The sequence below is a fragment of the Sminthopsis crassicaudata genome, chromosome 3 (genome assembly GCF_048593235.1).
Source record: "Sminthopsis crassicaudata isolate SCR6 chromosome 3, ASM4859323v1, whole genome shotgun sequence".
NCBI classification, from domain to species: domain Eukaryota; kingdom Metazoa; phylum Chordata; class Mammalia; order Dasyuromorphia; family Dasyuridae; genus Sminthopsis; species Sminthopsis crassicaudata.
Genome location: NC_133619.1, coordinates 599,154,430 through 599,180,461, shown reverse-complemented (window position 1 = coordinate 599,180,461; position 26,032 = coordinate 599,154,430). Strand labels below are relative to the sequence as shown.

At 46.0% G+C, this 26,032-nt stretch overlaps 2 protein-coding genes across 4 annotated transcripts in view; one reads left to right on the top strand and one right to left on the bottom strand.

Annotated features, from left to right (window-relative positions):
• The window catches only part of ZCCHC17 (zinc finger CCHC-type containing 17), a 47,469-nt gene extending 42,437 nt beyond the window's left edge, over positions 1 to 5,032 (top strand). For all 3 annotated transcript variants that reach the window (XM_074305527.1, XM_074305528.1, XM_074305530.1), the window contains one exon: positions 2,777 to 5,032. In XM_074305527.1, the coding sequence (XP_074161628.1) occupies positions 2,777 to 2,938 (162 nt within the window). In that variant the 3' untranslated portion in view covers positions 2,939 to 5,032. The remainder of the gene's footprint in view (positions 1 to 2,776) is intronic.
• Positions 4,940 to 24,277, bottom strand: FABP3 (fatty acid binding protein 3). The gene is made up of 5 exons (XM_074305531.1): positions 24,261 to 24,277; positions 14,791 to 15,045; positions 9,500 to 9,672; positions 7,142 to 7,243; positions 4,940 to 5,259 (listed from the first exon to the last, which is right to left on the bottom strand). Exons 2-5 carry the CDS (start codon positions 14,861 to 14,863, stop codon positions 5,203 to 5,205), a joined length of 405 nt encoding a protein of 134 aa, XP_074161632.1. The 5' UTR covers positions 14,864 to 15,045; positions 24,261 to 24,277; the 3' UTR covers positions 4,940 to 5,202.
• Positions 24,278 to 26,032: the final 1,755 nt, after the last annotated feature.

Genomic DNA, 26,032 nt, shown 5'->3' with positions numbered 1-26,032 from the left:
TCCAGGCTAAGCTCTGTCTTCCAGTGGTCTCCAGAATGCTCTCTCCCCTTATGGTCTCTTGTGGGGAATTCTTTAGAGAGGATTATTATTTTAGGATCAGCTGGCCTAAGTTACCTAATCAGTTGTTTTACAACTGAACATGCATAGTGTTTTATAAATATTATCTCATTTGATTCTCAGAGGGTCTCTGGGAGGCAGGTGCTATCACTATTCTCATTTTGTAATTGAGGAAACTGAGGCAAACAGAGGCAAAATAATTTGCCCAGAGTCACACAGTAACTGCCTCCAGGTCCAGGGCTCTATCCTCTATTAATGAGCAGAAAGGCTGTTCTCTCAGAGACTACAACACCAAAACCAGCCTTTCCTAAATCAGCCGAAGTAGCCCCATGATCTGATCTGACGCTAATCTGCAGGGGTTTGTGCTCAAGTTTAGGGAAGATGAGGGAGAACTGAGATAGAGAGGCACCTACATAGGAGTGATGGGCCTTATCCCCAGTGAGAAGAGAGGGAGGTGTGTGTGAACGGAGGAAAGAGGTGGAAGCATATTAAGTTGCCATTTTGTTGGCACTTGCCTCCTCTCTTGTATATTAATCTCTCCAAATGGATTATAAACTTCTTTGTCTCCCTCTTGAGCCTTAGGAAATAGTTATTTAATGGGCCTTTCTCTTGTGTTCTGTCCCTGGCGGTGGCTTGATGGTGAGCTGTTGACTTGTAGGCAGATCCTAGCTAAACGATAACCCTGTTTTCCTAAACCCCTAAGTCATTATTTAAAATATTTAGCCACTACCTTTCTGGGCTTAAGTTAGGTGAGGTCCCTTTTCCCATTCAGAATTAAAGGTTTGCCAATATATCAGGTGCAGGCCTTTTCACAATCCTGTTGCCTTTCTTAGAAATTGTAAAGGAATAAAAAAGGGCGTCAGTCAGAAAGTCAGACCTCGGGCTCCCCAGAACTTCCTCTTCCCTGACTTTCTGTTTTTCCTGGAATACCTTTGTGGAAGCATCTGGGCAATGCCTTCATCTCCTCTTTCCCTCCTTCCTCCTCTGCTTCCTCCTTCCTCCTCCCTTCACAACCCAGGGAGTCATTTTAACTTTTCACTTACTACTGCCTTCCATGATATAGTATTATGGAGGAGAGATAGGCTTTCCTTCTGATTTCCCTTTTAAAATTTTTATAGTTTTAATCAACCTCCTACTATGCTAGTATATTTGAAGTTACTGCTCTTTGTTCTCCATCTCTGCCAAACCGTGTGAAAACACCTCCTCCTAGTGGAGGACTGCCTTGTCTTTGTTCAGTCCAGGCCTCTGCTGCAGAATGGGAGCCCAGAGAAAACTTGCTTTCACCATTATCTTCTGCATTTGTTCAAGGCCACCAAAACTATTCCTAGTTCCTGAGCCTTTCACCTCTTCTCCCCAAGTGACAGCCTTGATTCCATGGGTGGGAAACTGACCTTTTTCCCCATCTATCCCAGTGGATGTCACTAGACTCCACACTTTGGCTTGCTTATTTGTTCTGGGGGAATCCATCAAAAGGGCTGAACCCTGGAACCTCTTTGACCCCCAGTTCACCAGGATGTCCTCCTTTCAGTGTTCTAGGAAGTTACCCAGGAAGTATTAAGTGTCAGAGTTGGCTGTTTTCACTTTCTCCTTCTGTGGCCCTTTTGTCCCACCTAGATATGTGCTGTTTGATTCCAAGGGCCATATCTCTGGCCCCTTTGCCCCAGCCCCCAGTGAAATTCATTCACTGTGCAGTGAACATTTTCACTTAACCCCCTTCCCAGCCTTTGGTCAGTATCATTTAGCACCTCGTACCTGCTTTCATACCAGCTTTTCTCTCTTCCAATGAGATACCAGTGAGAGAAGAGATTTAGTCAGTATCTTTCTAGGCACAAGGGAGCCATTTTCATCCTGAAGTCCTTCTTCCCATTCAGGATCCTAAGGATCTGGGGGATAAAGTGACTCAAAGCTCCTGGTTAAATACATAGTTGCATTATAATGAGGAATAAAAAAGAAAGCTGTTCAACCAGAGCAACCAAAGTGTTAATCTCTTCTGATATTCTGTGCTGTGTCCCAGTGTCCCAGTCCAATGCCAGAGGGAAAGGGGGGAATGAGGAAAGGGGAAGAATACAAAGGCTGATGATCTTGAAAGCAGTCACAAGTACCCTGGGGCCTAGGAATGTCCTGATCACAGACAGGGCAGGACATTTGGAAACTACCATCTTCTTCCTCCTCCTCCTTCTCTTCTTACTTCCCAATCTTACATTACTGTTTTCCCCATAGGCTCTGACTTAGCAGGGCATCCCTTCTAACTTCACTTATCCCATAATAGATCTCTTCAGGTCACTAAAAGCTGAATTTTCTGGTGTCAAAATTGTCCATTTATAATGGACACTGTATCCACTCTCCGGCCATGTGGCATGTGCCTATCCTTACTCTTGCCTTTGATGCTGGGAAATCTAAGAGCTGTATGATATAGTAGAAAAGATACTGGATGTTAAATTGGACCTGGATCTAAGCTGTGTCTCTGCCATTTTCAAGTTGTGTGACTTAACCTTCTCTGAGAATCATCCAGTTTACCCTTCAGTAAATTGGGGCTAAAACCTTCCCTACCAACCTCCTAGAAATGTTGTCCAGATCAGGTGAGATAACATACATAAAGCACTCTATAAAACACAGTCGACATAAATATAAACTCTTGTTATTTACATGGGTGGTGTTTAGAGGTATGGCCAGTCACTGCCATGAATGTGATTGTCTTCTGTCCATCTCCTCTAACCAGGAAAAGAAAAAGAAAAAGAAACACAAGAGCAAGAAGGCGTCCTCATCCAGTAGCTCAGACTCTGACAGCAGCGAGGGTCCATCGGCCAGCAAGAAGTCGAGACACATGGCAAAGGACAGCAAGAGGAAGAAAAAAAAGCACAGGAAGAAGAGCCAGGAGTAAAGGGTGGACTCCTTGCCCTCCAAGGGAGCCTTCTTCACCAGTGCCCTGACTCTGGACTTGGCAAATGTGCTGTGCCCACCCTACTATTGAGGGCTGTACCCTCCACAAACTAGTCTTGTCGCCTTGCTTGCTCCGGATAGCTCCTGTCAGGACAGCTTCCTGACCTGGCAAGCCTTGTTAACCCCTGAAGCTAACATTTTTCTTTTGTCCAATTCCTCTGGCCCAGCCTCAAGATTTGAGACCAAGCTGTAGACTCCTGGCCATGGACACTGCTGCAGGGAGAAATGTACTTTTTGAACCCATGGCTGGAGCATAGATGAGCCCCTCCAGCTGAGCCAGTCAGTGAGCTCTTCTGCCTCCGGGCCAGAGCCAGAGGGCTTCTTCCTGGCACTAGCAAACCAATCCCTCTTGTGCTCGTATTCCCTCAACAGCATCAGGTCAGATAGTACCAGCTTACCCAGATTCTGGGAAGAAACTTCAAGAATTCAGAACTTGTGGTCTTATCCCTTTAGGTGATTAAACATACAAGGCTATTGTTCAGCACTCACTGATGGTGGGGCGAGTGGCCAAGAGCCATGACTTCTTAATTTCCTCTTTCTCCATTGCCATCATTGGAACCTTTGGCTTAATGTTTTAACATTTCCTGGACTGGGTATCACACCCCTCACCTCCCACTTCTTTATAATATCTGCCTATAGGGAGGCTGAAGCTGATTTATCATGTGATCTCTGAAATTTCTGAGCTGCAGAAGGGTCCCAGCCAGTCAGGAATTCACACTGCCAGGTACCAATGTGGGGAGCCCCAGGGTCACCAGCTGCCTAAGGAAGTGAGCCCATCTAGGTTGGAAATGAGCAGATTACAACTCCTGTGCTTATCAGTAGTTGGATTGGGCCCATTAGTGGCTGTTGCATTCCCAGCTTAGGCAAGATTTCCCAAACAAAACAAAACCTTAAAAAAAACAATTTTTGAAGGTGGAAAGTTTTCTAAAAAACTTAGCATCTTCTGAAAGTTGATAGCTAGGTAATTTACAGGGTCTGTCCTGCTAGATGTTGGTCCTTCCATGAAGATTTCTTCAATAGGAGTCTTAATAGGTCCCTGTCCCACAGCCAACCTTCGTAGGATTCCCCAACAAGTTTCCCCTTTAATTATCAAACAGCTTCCATTCTCTGGAGGTGTGTGGTAGAGGTGTACAGAGGGAAGATGGCAGGAATGAGTCTCTCATTGCACCAGCATGGTTCAAAGGGGTAAACAAAAACCAAAATCAAAACTCCTAAATAGGGTCTGCCCCCATCCTCCCCCCCCCACCACCCATGTAAGCATTGCCCAGGGAAGGTGGCTGAGCTCAGAGCCTTCTGTTAACACATCCCTATGAAATCTGAGTCCTCAAGGCAGAGGCCACAGCCATTGGTCACATCTCTCCACCCACCAGTGAAATAGAAGGCTGAGGGGCTCAGGAAAGCCAGGTCCAGCCAGGAGCATCCTGCTCTGAGGATGAAGGAGCTAAGCCTGCTATCCTGGCATAAGCCAGTCTGAAAGAGAAGCCTCAAGGGGATACAGTTCCTGGACCAATGGGTGAATATGTGATAATGAGCAGACTCCAGCTCAATGTACAGGAAGGCTTCTGAGCACCATCCTAGAATACAGTGGACTGCTTGGCAGGTCTGTCCCTTGTTAGGGATGTAGAAGAACTTCCCAGTGTGGAGGCCCCTTCCACCTGTGATTCTGTGATGAGGTAAAGAAAGGGTAAGCATTGAAGGAAAGGAAAGGGTTATAGATAGGAAAAAGTAGAAGAATGACTTTTCTCCTTGTGCCTGAAAATTAGTGGTCTTGCTCCAGCTGCATTGGGCTTGGAACCATTGCCACTTGGACTTGGCTTTAGACCAACTTGGCCAAGGTTTGACTCAGGGTCCAGCAGCCTCTTTGGCCATGACAGGTCTTGCTCATGGAACCCTCCCCATTCCCCCCACCCCCACAATAAGTCAGTAAAGCAGCTGCTGTATGTGAATGACTTGACTGTGGGATCTGCTTTATTGGCTTGGGACCAGCCATCAGATGCAGTTAAAAAAAAAAAAAATACAGAATGGGCTTCAATCAGGACCAGGACAGCACCATGTTTTCCATTTCTGGAGGGTTCCTTGACCAGAGTCAATTGGTACAAAACACTGGGATGGGGAGGGGGATGGGGTGCAGAAATGAGGCAATCTGGTGTCGAGTTCAGTGGTAGCCGTCGGCAGAGGAGTTGACAGTGAACAGGTGGGCTGGCTTCAAGCTGTGTCCTTCTCATAGGTCCTAACGCAGACTACACTGCCATGGGTTAGTGTCTAAAAGGAAAAAACATTGTTAAGAATGCTGAGGGAAGGAGATAAAATACCAGACTTCCTCTCTAGTCCAAGTTAAGGAACATCTGTTGGGAAAAGCCTAGCAATGGCAAGACTGGTTCCATTCTACTCAGCTGTTCTCTCTGTGCTTTTTCCTGGTTACTATCCCCTACCCCCTTCCTTAAGAGTAGAGCCAAGTCCTCTCATACCCTAAAAGTCCCCAATCTCTACTAAAATATGGAATGTGGAAGATCCCTACCCCCTTCTTAGGCTGGAGATAGCATTCCTCACCTCCCATGGTGGGAATGCAGGCAGGCAGCCAGGAACACTGAGCAAAGAAGGGAACTGTTTCTAAGCAAACCTTAGAGTACCAGAAGATAGTTCTCACCAAAAAGAGCTCCTTTGCTCTTGTGCCCTATGGCAACAACCAATGTGACACAGGGAGACTCAGTGGAAAAGCCATAAGTAACCTGCAGGGACAGCTAGCAGGGCTGGAGCCAGGGGACACAGTCCCGCCCAGCCACCAGGATCAGAGGGTTCTGTCTCAGTCTGGATGAGATGACCACAAGGATGGAGCAGGCCACAGTTCCTCTGATCAGTAGGTGTTCCCAGCCAGGATGGATGGTACAGACATTTGCCTTGTTTTTTAGGTATTTATGGAACCCCTGAAAATCTTGTCTGATACATTTGGAACAAGCTCAGAGTCCCAAGTGTGGGATCTAACCTGGCCCTGTTTCAAGAAAGCCATGAGCTCCTTTAGTCTCACCTGCCTGAAGCGTGACCTCTTCTCTAAATGATCACAGTTTCTGAGACAGCCTATTCCATTTTGGGACAGTTCTATCGCTGAAAAATTCCTTCCTGTACTGATCAAGTTGAATGGAGAGAAGCCATATAACATAACCCGGAAGAGCTGGGTTCAGGTCTCTCCTGTGACTCTGGCTGGGATCTTGAGAAGCCATCTGTTTTCTCCAAGCTCTAGACAGCAATCTAAGACTAAGCTGCACAAAAGGGACCCACCTCCCCACCTGCTTGGAAGACTGTGGCTTGTCCGAGTTCCCTATGTGGAGGATATTGTGGCTTGAGTCCCTACATTGGGAGTAGAGAAATCTGTCTTTTAGCTGGTTTTGATGCTCCCCTCTGAGACCAAGCAGAATAAAGTAAATCCTTCAGCATGGCAGCCTAATATTTCAAGACTGAAATATTTCCTCTAGGTGTTATTTCAGGCTAAACTTTCCTAATTTCTCTAATTCCTCATGAAAAGATTTCAAGTTTCTCAACTTTCTGGTTGCCCTGCACAGCCCACAGACACTGAAAAGAATACTGCGAGCAGAATTAGGGGCACTGAATTTGAATCCTGCTGATGACCCTGTGTTGCTATAGTAAATCACTTATGTGGGCCTCAGTTTCCTCATTTGTAAAATTGATAAAAACTTGTTTTACTCTCAGTTTAGATCCTATGAGCTAATGTGTGCAGAGTACCCTGTAAACAAACCTCTAAGTGATGTCAACCACGGGACTTCAGAATGGGTTAGATTCCCTGAATGCAAGGCCCCTGATCCGAGGAACACAGACTTAAGTGTGCAGGGCTGTCAGAGGCCATCTAGACTATTGAGTCCAAACTTGTTTTACAGGTGGAGAAGCAGGCTAAGAAATAAGGTTAAATGCCTTGCCCACCCCTCAACATCTGACTTTGACTTTGTCTCTAAGTCCAGTCCCTTTCTCTGACCAAAGAGCTACAGGAGGACTAGAATCTCCTTCTTCCTGTGTGTTGTGTCTCAGTGAAGGCTGAAACCTCACTGAGACTGCAGATTCAGAGGCAGCTGGGGTGATGGCTGCACAAGAGAGCCGTCTCTACTGCCAGGGAAGATGGCCCTCTCCCACTTACCAGAATGAGTTTTCCATCCTGTAGCTCCCGGGTGAGGGTGGTCTCCTGCCCATTCCACTTCTGGACATGGATCAGCTTGCCTCCATCCAGTGTGACGGTGGACTGTGGAGAGAAAGCAGCAGAGATGAAATCCAGGGCTGGCAGATAGGAGCTATAACCTGCCCCCCATGGTGCACGAGGCTGGTGGGAGGCTCAGCCAGCTCGAGAGGGCAAGGAGCCCTCCCTAAATGTCTCGTTCAGTCCTTGCAACAGCCCCGGGAGCCAGATGCTGTTAGAAAACTGAGCTGCCAGGGAAGTGACTGTTCCCATGTGGCCCAGCCAAGGGACTCTGGGCTGGGCACTTAATCACTGCCCACCTCAGTTTCCTTTCTGCCAGCGATGGTGGAGGGGTTGTTTGGTCCCAGGAGCACATGTGTGACTTCATCATTACTGTCCATCCCCAGGCTGGTTAGGGCCACTCTTGCCATACCCTAACCTGGGATTTTGTCTAGTCCGCTTTATGGGCATAGGTCACTGGAATTGTTCATTAATCCCAGCTCTGTGGCTGGTCAGGGGAGAGTCAATAATACAAAAACATCCCTTCATCAGTACCCTCTTTAAAGGTTGCCCCTTCTTATTCCCCGTCCCCCCAGCCCTGAGTAAGAAGGAAGTTGACCATTGCTCTCCATAGGGCCTGGTGTCTTGGGGCTGTTTTATTTGGGCTGACAGCCCTTGACAAGGGGCTGGATGGCTCAAAAATAGAGGCAGAGGAGCACAGCTAGGCAGCACAGTGGATAGAGCACCAGCCCTGAAGTGGGGAAGAGCTAGGTTCAAATTTGACCTCAGACTTCCTAACACTTCCTAGCTGTGTGATCCTGGGCAAGTCACTTAACTCCAATTGCCTTAGCAAAAAAATAGAGGCAGAACTACCACCTACAATTGTGGGGTCTGTGTGCTGAAACTGGCCAAGGATGTTGCCCGAAAGGGTTGGGGGATCCCGATTCCAAGCCCATTCCTATGTGTGGGTGTACAACCCTGCCAGGGAGGGAGAAATGTTAGAATAGGAGCTGGGAGACCAAAGTGCAAAGTCAGGCTCTAACTGACCTGGAGCATATCACTTAGTCTCTGAACCTCAGTTTTTTAATCTGTAAAATGGAAGTTATAAGTGCTTCCCAGGTGTTGTAGATTCTTTAAGCCACAAAACTAGAAATGCAGCTTATTTTGACCCTGATATTGCCACATACATCCTGGGACCTTGGAAAAGGCTCTTTCCTATCTGAGTATCAGCTTTCCTTTCTGTATGACAGGGGAAACCAGTTTCTGCTCCTTCCTTACCCAAAGGCAGCTGAGAAGGGGGGGAAGGGTCTGGACCTGGATGGAAGGGGAAGTGATGAAAGACAAGGAGCTGGAAAACCCCCAGAAGTAGATGAAGCTTCCTCCCAAGTGCTTGAGTGAGCCCCTACTCTAAGGCCAGCTGCAGCACCTTGGCAAAGACCCGTAGGGGACCTTGCCTCGGGGACAGGGGTTGGCATGCAAGGTCACCCAGAGACATGAAGGACACCCTATCTGGGACCTTGCAGTTCCTGCCCATCAGCTGACATGTTGGAAATAGTTTCTCAGGGGTCAATGGCCAGACTTGGAGGGGGGAGAAGTGGAGAGCAGCTGAGCCTGGAGAGACCACAAAGAGCCACCCACTTCAGCAGTCTGGGCTGGGTGCCTGGCTAAATAAGGGTCCTGAGATTTGGGCAGCGGGCCAAACTCCCCCTCCCAACTCCTGACTCAAAAGAGGTTTGATGAGTTGCCTGAAATTACCTAGCTGTCTCCCATAAGCAAGTTTCAGGTGCATGGCAGCAAACTGAATGGGAACCTGGCTTCCTGCTCCCCATGACAGCTTCTTCCTGGTCCCTTCCTGTATACTTCTATAACACATTACAGTTACAGTCCTTCCTAAACATTGTTCACACAATCCCTATAACACTGTGAGGTAGGTGGACAGGTTTATTATGCTCATTTTTTTTTTTTGTAGGTGTGGAGAGTAGGCATGGGGGTTAAATGACTGGCTCAGGGTCACACAACTAGTGTCTGCAGCAGATGTCGTGCCCATTTTACAGATGAGGGAACAAGCTTAGAAGGGGCAAGTTATTTGTTCGAAGTCACTTAGCTGGGGAGTAGACTGGACCAAAGTTTAAAGCTGTTTCCTGCTCTGATTTGAGTCCAAAAACTTTTCCTTCATATCTGTTTTTTTCTTTTCTTTTTGCAAATAAGTTCCTAGAAACAAAGATAGTTCCTTATGGGGAGGGGAACTACTTGAAACCAGAGATTGAGCATTTGAGAGCCAAGTTGGATAGAGATGTGGCCACGTCCGGCTGCTTGGCTTACCTTGACCTTCCTATCATCGGCCGTTGTCTCATCAAACTCCACTCCGAGCTTGAAGGAGATCTCGGTGTTCTTGAAAGTACTTTGAGTCTTGACAGTAATGGTGTCTCCGCTGACCTCGATGATGGTGGTGGGCTTGGTCATGCTGGCCACCTGCCTTGTGGCAAAGCCAACACCTGCAGGGGTGGGGAAAAGGGTCAGTGAGGGAGGGAGAGGACGCCGGGCTCGGAGAAGGGCACTTGAGGCCCCATATGGGCCAGAAAGAACCTACTGCTTTTTACCCAATTTTTGGCCCTGGGAAGATGAGGGGGTCTGAAGAATGAAGGACTAAATAGGCTTGCAGCCCCTCCCCCCCCCCACTTTGGGTTATATAGCTAATTGTCAGATATTGAAATCAGTAATTCTGAACTTCAAAATCAACTAATCACAGGGGCAGGAATATGAAACTCCTTGGGTAGAAGCAACCAGTCTTCTCTGAATCTTCACCAAAAAGTAGGGAGATGTGTGTACAACACCAACCCCATCCTGATAACAGCAATAATCATCGGAACAAAAATGCCTTTGGAATCACAGGAAGCAAGTCCTATGGCTTGGGTTCAAACCCTGACCCTGTGACTACAGATGGCATTAATCACTTTGGGCAGCATACTCACCATCCTGGGTCTCAATTCCTCAGCCACAAAGTGAGAGAGTTAGATTTGGCCTCCGAAGCTGCTGCTTCCTCTCAGTCTAAAACCCTTTTAATCCCTCTCATCTTTATAATTTCCATTTTAAAAAAATCTTTATAATACCAGTAAATCAGAAGAATGGGTGTTATCCCCATTTCAAAGATGAAATCCCAAAGATCCAGAGCATACAACCCAGTTAGCTAGGACACATGTCCTAGCTGACACAAAGCTAAGGCATTCTTCCAGTTCAATAAAGCACCTGTTCTTTCCAGCTGGGGGGGATGGGAAGGGGAAGAGGGAAGTGGGGTCTGGACATTGCTTCCCTCATGTTCTGTATCTGGAACGCCCCCAACCAGAAACATCCTGGTTCCCCGAGCAGCTGTCCTCCTGCCACTTCTGAAGATCCTCTCCTCCCCCAATCTTTTCTTCCCAGGAGTCTCTCAGAGGTGCAGGCGAGAGCAGGAGCCCATCCTAATTACCATAGGATGAGGTCATATCCCCACCCCACAGTACTCCCCTGCCTTGTGGACTACGGGGCTAGATGGAGTGGGGTCTCAGCTGATGGGCGGGAGTAGGACTAGGGAGGGAAGCTGCGTCGTTCTGCTTTCTCATCCATCAGAGAAGTGGCATGGGATTTTAAATTTTTCAAAGCAGAGCCTTCATCACAAGGCCTGACACTTCTCTAACATGGCTTCATCTCCCTCTGTGCTTCACAGGCAAGGTTATGAGGTGGACACCAGAAATACTTTCATTTTACAGCATTTTACACAGAGAGAAGTGACTGCCCCAGATCACACAGCAGCTGATACCAGTGACATTTAAACCCAGCTCTTTCTGACTGCAAGTCTAGCAAGAGCCATTAGACCACACTGCCCCAACTAACAGGGAGCTTTGTGAGACAGACAGAGCAGGCCCCGTAGACCCCATCTCCACGTGACCGGTGACATGGTGAGCGTCTCCCTCACTCATCCAGTTTAATATCAGAGCTAAGAGTGAGTGTCTAGACTTCAGAGTAACATAATGTTTCCCAAGCTGGACTACCTGGTGGCAAAGATTCCCGAGCCACAAAACTTTTACTACAAAAGGTCCTTAAAAAGCTACGGACTTGGGGCAGCCAGGGAGTCCAGTGGAGACAGCACCAGCCCTGAAGTCAGGAGGACCTGAGTTCAAATCTAATCTTAGACACTTAACAATTCCTAGCTGTGTGACCCTGGGCAAGTCACTTAAACCCAACTGTCTCAGCCAAAAAGGAAAAAAAGCCTTGGACTTTCTCTTTCTCACACACACACATACACACACACACACCCCCTCCTCCCTGTGTCTTACTCATTTCTCTCCTTGACAATGAAAAGAAGGCTGGCATTGACTAGCACTGTGACTGAGCAAAGTCACAACTTCCCAAAGTCTCCTTTCCCCATTTAAAAAAGATGAACAATTCTTGTGCTACGAGTTGAAGACCCCAAAGCACCGTTAGAGAAAGGTGGGTTGTGTTACTGCAAGGACAGGACTCCCCACCCCTAGGACTCGTCCTATCATTAGCCAACGTTCCAGAAGGCAGAGTGGATTTCTGATGGGAAGTTTATAGTGACTTATTTCCCCCACAGTACTGTTTGGCTTGGAAAACCGTCCCCGGAATCCAAAGGAATATGAGAAGTCATCTTGGCCAAGCTGCCTCATTCTTATTACAATAATTACCCCTCATTTATTTGTGTAGTACGCACTATGTGTCAGGAAATCTGCGAAGTACTTTACTAATATCTCATGCTCAGAGCAACTCTGGGGTTTACCTCCATTTTAAGGTGTAAAAATGAAACAGCTTAAGTGACTTGTTGAAGGTCACCCAGCTCGTGAGTGTCTGAGGGCAGATTTGAACTCAGGTCCTCCTGACTCCAGAAAAGAGGGGGTTAAAGTCTAGTGGGAGACGAAGATGAAACCAGTTTCAAAGAAACCTTGACAGATCCTTGCAACAGAACCCTGGCGTCCCGACTCTTAGCTCAATGTTCTTTCCCCCATCCTACTGCACCGATAAGCTACAAAGCAGGTGGAGGGGTGAGGGCCTCTGGAAATGGGCCCAGGCCTTGAAAAGATTCCATGTGACTAGCACCGGAGTCAGAATGGGGAGAAGGGAGGGTTTAGCCCCGAGCGCTCAGGGGTGGACCTGAGAGCTACTTCACAGGGGAGCCGCACTGTGAACCTGAGGCAAGAGCCCCGAGTGAGCCTTCTGAAACAAGCCTGTTCCCGCCTCAGAGTGCGGGACTGGAGTCCAGCTTCTTAAAGTGTGGGTCACAAGCCCACGTGAGGATCGTATAACTGAATGTGGGGGGGATCATGAAATTATGATGTATTATGGTAAATGGTTGGTTTGTACGCCTATTTTATATATATTTTATATTTTACACATATATAGTTATTGGGATCATGTAAAAATTTCTTAGGTGAAAAGGGATGATAGGTAGAATAAGTTTAAGCAGCCCTGGCTGGAAGATACAAGGCCCCAAACTGCCTTTCTCCCACCTTAATTCAGTTTCCCCTTCCTGAAGGTGGTGCAGTGGATCGGAGTAACAGGGTCCAGACTCAAGACAACCCCGGCCCCAAAACCATTTCCCTATCTATAAGATAGTCCAGTAAAAAGAGGGCTGGTCCTAGCCTCTCCAGGAGATACGGGTTCAAGTCCTGTCTCTACCTTTCTAGCTGTGTGATGATGAGGAAGTTTCCACAAAGGAATTTCCCAACGCTGACGAAATCCCAGACCTGAATGTTCCCCCACACAAAGCAAGTCACATTTGAGACTATTGCTCCCTGTAGGAAGGCTTGAGCTGTAAAATGCTTTGGAATACTTGCTAGAATTTCTTCCTCTCCCAGAGAGGGTAAAAGCTGTGGTCCAGCTTCTGGGAAATTCCCAGAGAACTACCCCGCTTCCCTATTCTTCTCTCTCTGCTCTTCCCAGTTCCTTGGAACAACTGATTGGGAGAACCGTGAGCCTGGCCCAAGGCTGGGTAACGACAGCCATGCCTTTGGGTGGGTAGGGCCCGGCCTGTCTTCCCAGCACAGCTTGGGCAAAACCCAGTGACCAGACGGCAGAGACCAAAAATCCTCACTACCTGGGGCCTGAAGGGACTGAAGGTGAGACTCAGGGGCCTCCTTCGTTTGTATGGAGACAGAGGGAGGTTGGGTAGAAATCTGTCCCTGGCACAGGGAATGCTAACCAAAGGGGGGTTAGGAGGCCCGGGAATGCCCCTTCCCCACCAACTGGGAGAGCCAGGCCAATGCCGGGAGTCCCACCCTTCTTCTTCCTATATAATAACTGCTTTCCAGAGGGTAGTGGGGACTAAAAGGAAATAGCTCCCCCCATATTTGGGGTGACTAGACTCTGCCCCTCACTTCTGTCTCCTCCCAACCCCACTCTCCTCAGTACCAAAGAATGGTTCTCTGGGCCTAGAAAGGCCCGGATGTGTCCATAGGAGACGCCTGATTTGGTGAGGGGAATAAGCTGGATGAGGGAAGTTCTGGGTCATTGGGCCAGATCCCTCCGACAGAGGGGAAAAGGACCTACCAAGGTGACCAGTGAATTCTTCCTCTGTATGGCCTAAAACAGCACAGAGGGGGTTAAGGAAAGGGCTCCCCACCTTTGACCTCCATCCCTGAGCTCCCAAGGTCAGGAGAGTTCCGGACAGGGTCAGAAGGCGCTAGAATTGAGGACTATCTGTCCAGAAAACTCCAGCACTGAATAATCCTGGGCTCTAATCAAAGTCGGTCCTGGGAAACTATCATAAAGGTCAGGCATGGGTTAGGAGACAGCTGAGGAGAACGGTAGCCCAGGACTCTACTCCTTCCCCCCTCCCCCCTGCCCCCAGGCCCACCTCTCCTCCCCGGGGGGCACCCAGCCTTGACCTTGCCGATTACCCCAGGCACTGTTCCCGCCGAGGAGGATAGCTGGAGCCCCTTCCCCTCCCCCACCGGGAGGAGCTCTGCCGCGGCAGACACGTATAGCTGGCGGTCGGTAGGTCTGTGCCTGGCTTGGGCAGGCACCCAGTGCCAATGATTAACCCAGGCACATGCAGTGCGCCCGACAAGGTCAGGCCTGGAAGCAGAGCTCAAGGAGAGCCCTTCTGGGTGACCGGGGAGGTGTCGGGTGTAGAGACACGGCTGGGGCTGCTGAGGTCGTCCTTTCCTCGCCCCAGCCTGCAGGGCGAGTGCGGAAGAACGCTGGCCGCGTCCCACAGACCCGCGCCTCGGGCACGCCTGGCTCCCACGCGCGCGCAGCCGCCAGCCATTGGCCACATTCCCTCTGCATCCCCACCCTACAGCACCCCACCCCTTCTCCCCGCTAGGCGCCCCCTCCCCCATGCACACCCCCGGTACCCTTCGACTTTCCCATCCCCCCAAGTCTCTCCCACCCAATACACCGAGACATCACTCTCTGCCCCAGGGGCAAAGCCGGGCTCCCGCTGGTCCAGCTGCAGCCGACCCTCCCAGCCTTCTCCCAGCCCTCAGTGGCAGAGTCCTTCACCCCCGCCCCTGCCGCATCCCTCCTGTCCTCCACGGAGTCCCGGCCGCCCGGGGACCGCAGCCAGTCCCGGCCGGCCAGCCCCGGGGATGGAGCCCGCGGCCGCCCCTCCCGCTCACCGATGGACTTCATGTAGTCATCGAAGTTCTTGCTGTCAACCAGCTTCCAGGTGCCGACGAAAGCCTCTGCCATGCTGACGGGCTGCGGAGGGGCCGGGCTGCGGCGCTGGGTCGGATCCGCCGGTGGCGCGGGCTGCGCGGAGCACGGAGGGGCTGGGCTGGGCTGAGCCGCAGGCGGGCGGGGAGAGGAGTGGGGATGCGGAGAGGTTCGCGGCTCTGAGTCGCCCGCCAGAGCTGTCTCTTTAAATAGCCCTCCTAATCACATGATGGAAAGAAAGCCCGGGAGACAGGCTCCCGAAATAGGAAGACCCTGGCAAGCGGGCGGGGACTGCGGGCAGCACGCTGGGGGAGGGGGAGAGGGGAGGGGCGGGCTGGGCCCGACGGGGGAGGGGAAGGGGAGAGGGCTCCATTGGTTCCCCACCCCTCCCCGTTCCCCCGAAGGCCCCCGGGCTGTGGAAAGGGAAGCCGGGGAGGCCGCCCCTCCCGCACACCTGCGTCTGGCCCCTCAATCCGCACCTAGTGCCCCCGGCCCCGCCCCCTGCCCTAGGGCCGCCCGGACCGGCTCCGCTCCCCGGACGGTCCGCGCGAGGACGGCTTTCCCCTCCGCCTTCACTCGCTGCCGGGGAAAGGAGCCGGCCCACCCTGGCCCTGGGGGTGCGGACCCGGGCGGGCTGGGAAAAGCTCCAGCCCCAGGCGAGACGTCGGGCCGCAGAGGGGGATGCAGAGCCGCGCTCCTTCCCCCTGGCCCTCTCTGTACAGAAATGCCTTGGCCCAGAGGTCCCGTCTCTGAATCCCCCCCAAAGAGAAAAGTCGCTCGGGGGTAGTGAAGACCCTGCAGCCTCAAGCCCTTCCATAAGTGGCTCCGTCAGACCACTCAGCAGGCCCCACCCTTTCTTGTGTGCGATTCCACCGTACTTCCCCCCTCCCTCACCCGCTCGGACCCGAGCCCACCCTCCGCAAGCTCTGGGAGTGGGGGCGGGGAGGACCCTCCTCCCCACTTAGGCTTTCTGGCCCGGGCCTGGCTCCCTCGGCCTCCACGCCATTAAAGCTGCTCTGTCCGAAGTACCAGCGGCCTCCTCACAGCCAGACCCAGCCGCCCTACCGCCCCCTCCTCCTGCAGCCTGTGGGCCCTGTGGTTCCAGGCTCTGTCTCTGAACCTAGAAGCACCGCAGCTTGATGGAGAAGTGCTGCTGGAAGCCCTCTGGGAGTCCGCTCCCTATCAGCAAAAATCCAAAGGGGGGGAGGGAGGACCGGAGGACATCAGAAGGTCAACTCTGATTGTTCCGGCAGAAAGCGCATCGCGAGTCTCAGGGGTCCGAGGGAATCCCCGAACTCTCCACAGAACCTCCGGCCTTCCCAAGGTGGGAAATGTGTCCAAGGAATGGTTCTAACCCGACTGCCCCGCCGAGTGACCCACTCCTTGGGGTACGTTTCCATGTCTTTTCCCCAAGAGGTTTGGGGAAATAAGTTCGTCCCCTGGCCGACCACGGCTCGTCCCGTCCAGCCCTGCGTCTCCAGCCCCCTGCTCTCCATCTCCCATCTCCTCCTCTCTTCTATGTCCTCCTCCCACCCTACTTTCCCTGGTCTCCGTGTCCTCTTCCCCTCCCCCCATGCTCATGCCCATTTCCCCTGCTCCCAGTCGCCACCATTCTGCTCCTCTTTCTCTTCCCTTACTCTTCTTGGGTTTTCAGAGAGGGGGGGGGGGGGGAGCCGGAGCCAAAGCATCCTGAGCTTGAGCTCTGTCTGCTTCCTCCACCCAATCACTGCCCTTGGATTACTCCCAGATGTGAATGCAACATCTGGCCAGGCAATAGACATCTCCGGGAGCTCTTCCAACAGGGTGACATCATTCTCCATGTTTCCATGGTAACTAGGTGGGGGAATGGCTTTGGCTAAAGGAGAGAATCAGAAATATCAGCTCAGCAAGAGGTGATCCATAAGATCATGGGGAGGAGCCATTTCCCTAGGAGGGAAGAGGAATTGAAAAGATAAAAAATTCAGTATTTTCCTCCCTCGAGACTCATTCCTCTCATTCCCACCTAATCAAAGACTGAGCTCCATTGAATAAAAATGTTAATAATCCACTGGAGGGGGGAAGGGGAAGGATTATTGCTTGACCTTTCTGTGGAGAAAGGGAAAAGCCTTGGTCATAGTCCTTAGATGTTCAACCACATGGCTCCATTCAGCTGGAAAGGAGCTCCTCTCGGCATATCCTGCCCTCTAGACCGGTAAATCTGGTAAATTCCCCAATTCCCCTATATTTCTGCCTGGCTACATACAGTGCCAGTGCTAAAAGTCCTATCATCCAAAGATAATCGCTAGCACTTACAGAGCCCTCTAAGGTTTGCAAAGCCTTAAACATAAGTTATCTCATAGGAAGCGCTTAATAAACATTTGATTGATGGCCGATTGGAAAAGTCATGGAATCATAGCTGGACAGGACCTTATGGGTCACTTAGTCCAACCCTATTACTTTATTGATGAGGAAACAGAGGCCCAGAGAAGTTGTGAGCTGCCAAGAGGAAACAAACCCAGAAACTGGAAAGTCAACAAATAAAGATATATTTCATAACCCAAGTCAATTAATTTCTGCCAGAAATACACCGAGCAATGCCGAGTGAATGAGAGAAAAAGCGTTTATGAACCACTTACTATATGCAAAGTGCGATGCTAACACCGGAGAAGCAGTTCTCCTTCTAATAGAGGGAGATAATAGTCCCTCTAATTTGTGGCCCAGTGTTTGCCTTGCCATTTTCTCTTCCAACTCATTTAACAGGATGAAGAGACTGAGGCAAACAGGACGAAATGACCTGCCCAGAGTCACACAGCTAATAAGTGTCTGTGGCCAGACCGTGAGTCCGCCCCCTTCCACTGCCAGTGCTCTATCCACTGAGCCATCTAATGGCTCTACTTCTAATAGAAGGAGATAGTGGAAAGCTTCCGTAGCAAATCTGACTGACCGGGGGAGAGAGTGAGGAGAGACAAAGAGATAAAATACTTATTAGGCATTCATTGTATCAGCCATTGTATTAAAGTGTCCACGAGACACTTACATTCTAATGTGAGAAGACAATAGAAAAGGGGAAGTTGGAAAGGGAGAGGTTCAAAGATGGGAAGATAGAGAACTGGTTTAGGAGGGCTGGGCCATAGCCGGACAAAGTAAAAGCTCACCTATCTCTGCAAATGAAAATCTCTCTTCTTTAGAGTCATTTTCATAGATAAAAATGCGTTTTTCTATTTTAAAAGACTTATAAACCTTAATCAGTGGACTATACATATTTACAACAAGTTTTGGTTTTCTTGCCTTCTCAGTGGATGGGGGAGGAGAGAGAACATCCAGTAAGATAGAAAAAAAATTTTTTTTAACCTAGATGTTACTGTTGTTAAATGATTTGATGGGACCAAGGACTTGGCCGGAGCTTTCTTTTCTGGATCTGATGCTCTTGGGCCATTATTATAGCATACTATCTGGAGCCTCCAACCTGGCTTTCTCACTTTTGCCTTGGGTTCCTGAGCTTCTGACTGGGAGAATTCTCCAACTAGGGAGATTCAAGCCAGCCGCAATATTCTCTGCATCTTTGTGCCATATTGCCAAATGCATTTCTTCAATACCACCTCTTCTTTCTATCTCTAGCTCTGGAAGCAATAATCACATTATTCCTGGAAAGGAAATGTCCATCAAAGGCTCTTTGGTTCCATTCAATATCCCTGTGATTTCTTAGCTTGAAAAACCCATCTCTGGCTACCATCCTCCTCTATGAGATATCTCTCCTTATTCCCTGAATGCAGTTACCTTCTCTTGTTAGTATTTGTATCCCTAATACCCGGCACAGCAAAAATTTATCAATCCTTCTGAATTCATTTGTTCTCTCGTTCATTTTCCAGTAGTCGCGATTGCCAGAGAACCAGAGGGCTGCAATATCTATTGAGGTAGTTGCCAGGGTGCAGCTCTCCTGCATAAAACAAACAAAGTAGTCGTGAACTGAATAAAAGAACTGAAGGTCTTATGAAAAAAGAGGAATCCCAAGAGTCTAGATGAGGTCCCCAAGTGAGAAAATGTCACCAAGAAAAGGAAGATACAGGACAGAGCTCTTAGAGGGCTAGTAACAAACCAGGACCAGAAAAATAGTTCAAGAGTAGTAAGACAAGTAGAGGGAAAAGGTGAGAGCCATGGGAGAAGGCATCTAGAAAGAAGGGATAGTCAGTATTATAAAAGCTGAAGAGAGTTCAAGAAGAGTAAGAATCTTTTTTTCCAGTTATTCATGACAATGTTCTCTCCTAGTTCTTCTAATTTGTCTTTGCTAGATCTTCATCCAAGTCACGCTTGTGAAGTATGGGTATTCCCATAGAGCTCTGTCCAGGGCTCTCTTATTTTCATTTATACTATTTCACTTGGTGATCTCATCATGATTTTCAAATCTACTTGTTCAGCTGTAACCTCTCTGTTAACCTCCAATTTTCTATTTCTAACTGCCTATTGGTCATGTCCCACAGACATCTTAAAGTCAACATATCCATTACATTTCCCTCCTAATTTTCAATTTTCCTCATGTCTAGGGCAGGGCTTCTTAAACTTTTTCCACTCATGATCCCTTTCTGCCTTGGATATTTTTATGTGACCCTGAGCGTATAAGTATAGAAATTAAACATTTACTGATAATAAATCATAATCCTGTAATCTCCACATTGTTATAAGACCCTAGAAGACCCTAGACGTTGTGGGCTAAGTATTGCTATCCTCCTACTCACCAAACTCAAAATCTATGGGCCAGTCTTGATTCCATATTCTCTCTCACCACTCTCATTTGAATAACCAATCTGTTGCCAAGTCCTACCTTCAGGACATCTCAATCTTGTAACTTCAGAAAATAGTCTAATTTCCATGAATGTCCAAAGATGAAAAGGCTCTAAGAGTATGAGAACTATGAGAAAGTATCAAAATTCAATAGATTTGGGAGGAAAATACTATCAGCACTCAGAGAGAGAATTATGGAGATTGAATGTGGAATATTTTTCACTTTTTTTTTTGTTTTTTTCTTTCTAATAGTTTTTTTTCCCTTTTAGTCTGATTTTTTTCTTGCACAATATGATTAATATGGAAATAGATTTAAAAGGATTACACATATTTAATCTATATCAAATTGTTTGCTTTCTTGAGGAGGGGGGAGGGGAGGAAGGGAAAAATTTGGAAAACAAAGTCTAACGAAAAATAAATGTTAAAAACTGTGTTTACATGTATTTGGAAAAATAAAATACTATTGAGGAAAAATTTAAATTCAAATTGGAGAAGGCTTTTTATGTGAATAAAGTTATATTCTGATAGAAAGGAAAAATGAAATGGATGTCCTTGTTTATTTGCTAATGCTGAATGGCAGAATTATATGCTATTATGTCTTTTAAATTTCCATTATTGACATAAATAGAAAATTGCCACACTGGTGTAAAGTGTCACTATTTAGTGATAATAGCTAGCTTTTATAAGTCTATTTAAGGTTCTCATTTGTTATTGCATCCTCACAATTACCTCATGAGATAAGTGATAATATTGTCTTCATTTTACAAATGAGAAAACTTAGGTTAAATGACTTTCCCAGGACCACACAACCAATAATTTTAAGGCAGAATTCAAATTAAGGGCTTCCCGACTCCAAAATGAATATTCTGGTCACTGCGCCACCTAGCTGCATTTGCAATGTAATGTGTCATTTTTAAAAGATTTGAAAAGTTTGTAAAATCACAAAAATAAATGTGAACCCCAAAAAACTATCAATTTTTAAATTTTTTTTGGTTTGTTTTTAGAATGAATAGTGTAATTTGGAAACGGAAAATCCAGTCTAGTATAGCCCTGCTATTCCTTTTCCCTTTCTCTTTCAAAGAACACTATACTGCTATTTTCAATGAACATCAAGGAAAAAAAAAAAAAAACCCTTCAATATCAAAGTATCATCCATTGAAAAATTATTCCTTATTCACTTTTATTCTCTGTATGTAATATGAAAGCAAAATCTAAAATAATGATAATGAGGCTTAGATGGAGAGCCCAGATGGGTCTGTGGACTGGCGCTGGTCTCCATTTGGATCTAGTTAGACATTAAGGTAGCCCTGTATTGTCTTCAGGGCTGGGATATCCTGCTCACACCAGCTCAACCCATATGAATGCTTCCATGTGATATATGACAGAGACAGGAAAGGCTTGAAGAAACCTGCAGAGCTGGGGTTTGGTTGAAGTCCTTGGAGTTCTTTTACATGGCCTTTGCTGCAGCTTGTCTAGAAGTGAGGAGCCTGAGGACCACCTGTTTTCTTGGAGATCTTAGATGAAGGACAAGTAAAAACCAACCTCAGACCCTTATGTGGCTGTGTAACCCTGGACAAGTCACTTATCCCTCTTTGCCTCAGTTCCTCATCTGTCAAATAGGCTGAAGAAGGTAATTGACCAACTAAATCCCAAATATGGTTAAGAAGATTTGGAAATGGTCAAACAACAACAAAAGCTTGTAGCTGTGCAGTTGATTTTTGAGCCCAAGTATGGGGTTTTACATTTAACCCTCTTGAGGGCCAGATTTGGGATTAGAGAAACCTGGGATCAAGTCTTGCCTGTGATACACAGTTGTGTGATTATGTAAGAGGAATAACCAGTTTCTTAACCGGTCATTTAACATTTTAATTACCTGCAGACACTTCCTAGAGCTATAAGTGATAAACTAGTTGCCAATCTACATGATTGGAGGATTTGTGCTAAGAATTTCCTTGACAGATCTGAATCACACACACACACACACACACACACACACACGCAATCATTTTGAGAAAGTGAAACAAGGTTGTCCACTATCACTATTACTATTCAATATTGTATTAGAAATGCTAGCCTCGGCAATAAGAGTGGAGAAAGAGATTAAAGGAATTAAAGTAGGTAATGAGGAAACCAAATGATCACTCTTTGCAGATGATATATATGATGGTATAAATTACAAATTTCAATTAATCTTTTTAACCTACCAAGATTTCATTGGACCCCACTTCTGTCATCTATTGTGTTAGCCCTCTTTCTAGCATAGTTTTATCTTCAAATTTGATAAGCATATCATTTCATCCAAGCCACTGATAAAAATGTTGGCCATAAGGACAGGTTGCTGGAGCACACCGCTAAAAACCTCCCTCCAGGTTAATATTGATTAAGTTCTAAAAAGTGAAACTGCATTTCTAAAATACATAGAGAACTGGGTCAGATTTATAAGAATACAAACCATTCCCCAATTGATTAATAGTCAAAGAATATGAAATACAATGTTCAGATGATTAAATTAAAGTCATTTCTAGTCATATGAAAAAATACTCTAAATCACTTGTGATTAGAAAAATACAAATTAAGATAATTCTGAGGTACCACTTCACACATTTTTGATTGGTTAAGATGACAGGAAAAGATAATAAAATGTGGGAAAACTCAGACACTAAGGCATTATTGGTGGAGTCATGCACTTATCCAACTATTCTGGAGAGCAATTTAGAACTACACCTAAAGTTACTATAAAACTCTGTGTGTGTGTGTGTGTATGTATATACCCTTTGATCCATCAATGTCACTACTGGGTCTGTACCCCAAAGAGATCATAAAAGACAGAAAAGGACCCACATGTGCAAAAATATTTCTAGCAGCTCTTTGAAGTGGCAAGGATTTGGAATGCCCATCAGTTGGGGAATGGCTAGATAAGTAATGGTATTATTGTTCTATAAGAAATGATGAGCAGGCTGATTTCAGAAAATCCTGGAAAAAGTTACATGAACTGATGCTGAGTGAAGGGAATAGAACCAGGAGAACATTATTCATAGTAACAGCAAGATTATGTGATGATCAATTGTGATGGACTTGGCTCTTCTCAGCAATGTGGTAATTCAAAACAATTCCAATAGACTTAGGATGAAAAATGTCATCTGAATCCAGAGAGAGAACTATGGAGATTGAATGTGACTCAAAGTGTAGTATTATTTTCACCTTTGTTTGCTTGCTTTTTTTTCCTTCTTGTTTTTCCCCCCTTTTGTTTGATTTTTCTTTTCCTATAACAACTTTTTATTTTTCAAAATACAAGGAAAGATAGTTTTCAACATTCACCCTCGCAAAATTTTGTGTTCCAAATTTTTCTTCCTCCCTCTCCCTTCCCCCCTCCCCTAGACAGCAAGTAATCCAGTGTAGGTTAAATGTGCAGTTCTTCTAAACATATTTTCACATTTATCATGCTGCACAAGAGAAATTAGATTGAAAAGGGGAAAAATAGAAATTATAAAAAAACAAGAAAGCAAACAACAACAAAGGAGAAAATGGGCATCCACTCAGTTTCCAGTTCCTTGTCACTACAAAAAGGGCTTTTTTTTTTTTTTTTTTTTGCACATGTGAATCCTTTCCCCTTTTTTATTATCTCTTTGGGATACAGACTCAATAGAGTTTGTCTGATTTTTCTTACACTATATGACAAATATGTTTAAAAGGATTGCACATGTTTAACATATCAGATTGCTTGTCTTAGGAAGGAGGGAGGAAAGGAAAAAAATTGGAACACAAAATCTTACAAAAAGGAATATTGAAAACTAGATATACATGTATTTGGAAAAATAAAATGCCATTGAATAAAAAAGAAACCTGAGCCTAGATGACTGCTTATCGGGTGTATTATATCAGGGATTCCTATCATAGATAAATGTAACTAGATGACCCCTAAGTTCTTTCCATCTCTCAAATTCTATAATATTAGGCTTTTTTTTTCTCCTAATCTGGTCACCCAACAATTACGAATCCCACTAATTGTAAAGCTTATCTAGCCAACATCTCTGTGAGTAGTTCACAAAAATGTTAGGAATAGCTTGCTGAAATCCAGAAACACTATGACTACCTTTATCAAGCTAGGAGCTCTTTCAAAAATGTATATGAAGCTAGTCTGGAATGTTTCTTGTTTTTTGTTTGTTTGTTTGTTTTAGCATTCCTGCCATTCTTACAGGATCATACCACTCTGAATTTATTTTCCTTCTGTGACAAGTGTCCTTGATTCTCTGAGTTCAAAGAGACTTTAGAAATTATCTTGTCCCAACCATACCCTGTCTGAAGATATCTGCTGAAGGGGAACCCCCCCACCTCTGAAGCAATCCATCACGATTCTAAGTATTAGGAGCTTTTCCCTTATATCTAGTTCTATGCAACTGGCATAGCTCAGAGAAAAGAGATCTCTTCCTTTACAGGATGTGAACTCTGACAAGACATAACTCTTTCTTATTGATTCCTTGAAGTTGCCCTTTGTTCTGGTGTTCTGTGCTAGAGCCTTGCCTAGATTCATTATCTCGACTTTATCCTGCGATAGCTGTTTACTGGGTATATAGGGCATTCAGGGAGCACTAGTAAGTCTGGTATGAGGACTTACTGAACCCTTATCAGGGCTGCCCGTTCGCCTTTGCTGTCCACCTGATTCACTAAATCTTACCTGTGGTTCCCAGAAGCTGTAATGTGTGCAGCGGTCACACCCCAGTAAATCATCTCAGCATACCGGATAAACCAGGTTAAGAGTAACTACGGGGCCCTAGACTCATCAGTGACTTAGGGGGGTATTTATTTCAAGCTGGTGAAGACTTCCCCCAGCTGAATGAGCAGATGAGAACAATTTATTCCAATGGCCCTGTAGGCGGCTGAAGTAGATGCCCAATGCTCCATCCATTATATTAGTGCTGGTGGACAGCTGTTTATGGACTCAGCTTTTTAATTTTGGCCTGTGTATTTTTCTATTGGTTTAATTAAAGCCTGTCCTATATTTTATGTCTTGTTAACTTGAATGCTCATATGGATAATGAGTATCCTTTTCCTTACTTTTTTTGGGGGGAAGTTTTAGACATAAAGCAAATTTTAACGTTCCCTAGGGAAACCACAGGTGAAGTCTTGAGTGTAGTCTTCCTGACACATGCAGTTTATTAACTATAATTAAAAATAAACTTTTTTAATAAAGGTTTTTTTTTTCAAAACTCATGCTCCAATAATTTGACAACATTGACCTTTGCATATTCTTGTGTTTTAGATTTTCTCCTCTTTCTTCCCACCCCCTCCCCAGATGGCAAGCAATTCAATATATGTTAGACATGGTAAAATATACGCTAAATCCAATATGTATAAGCATATTTATGCAATTCTCTTGTTGTGTAAGAAAAATCAGATAAAAAAAAAGAAAATAAATGAGTAAGAAAACAAAGATACAAGCAAACAACAACAACAAAAAGAGAATATTATGTTGTGAACCACACTCAGTTCCATAACCCTCTTTCTGGGTGTAGATGGCTCTCTCTATCACAAGATCATTGGAACTGGCCTCAATCATCTCATTGTTGAAGATACCACTTCCATCAGAATTGATCATCATGTAGCATTGTTGTTGAAGTATATGATGATCTCCTGGTCCTGCTCATTTCACTCAGTGTCAGTTCATGTAAGTCTCTCCAGGCCTTTCTGAAATCATCCTGCTGGTCATTTCTTACAGAACAATAATATTCCATAATATTCAGATACCATAATTTATTCAGCCACTCTCCAATTAATGGGCATTTACTCAGTTTCCAGTTTCTTGCCACTACAAAGAGGGCTGTTACAAACATTTTTGCACATGTGGGTCCCTTTCCCTCCTTTAAGATCTCTTTGGGATATAGGCCCAGTAGAAACACTGCTAGGTCAAAGGATACGCACAGTTTGTTAACTAAAAAGAAACTCTAATGTTTAATGTTATCCAGGTGAATCTAGAGTCTTAGTTCTGGGCCTTTCATTTATATCTTCCATATTCAACTTTATAAAATTAAGGTTGGTCAGTGAGTTCTCTCTATATGCACCTCAGTGGAAAAATAGTTCTCTATGTACCCATTGGTCTTCTTTAGTGGACCTCCTTTTCCCCTACTATTGGAATAATTTATACTTATCTTATCAGAATTTTACCCTTAAGAGCTTCCCATCCCTTTTGAACTTTTCTCCCCTGGAGAATTCTTAGGATAATCAGTTTTTCCTAAAACTCAAATACATGATACCCAGTTTATTTACAATGAGCTCTAAGTTGGAATGATCAGTGTTGCCCTAATTTCTGTCATTTCTATTTCTAAAACCAGATCATCCTTACTAGTCTGAATCAGATTCAAATCACAGAATTTAAGAGTTGGAAGGGACCTCAAGGCCATCTAACTAAACTCATATCTCAACAGGAATTCTTTTTACAGTAACCCTAAT

Excerpts from the sequence above, each read along its gene's own strand:
- FABP3 (XM_074305531.1), bottom strand. The coding sequence starts at position 14,863 with ATGGCAGAGGCTTTCGTCGGCACCTGGAAGCTGGTTGACAGCAAGAAC. Across the intron at positions 9,673-14,790 it reads TGACTACATGAAGTCCATCG|GTGTTGGCTTTGCCACAAGG; the intron begins GTGAGCGGGAGG and ends CCACCCCTGCAG. Across the intron at positions 5,260-7,141 it reads AGGATGGAAAACTCATTCTG|ACACTAACCCATGGCAGTGT; the intron begins GTAAGTGGGAGA and ends TTTTCCTTTTAG.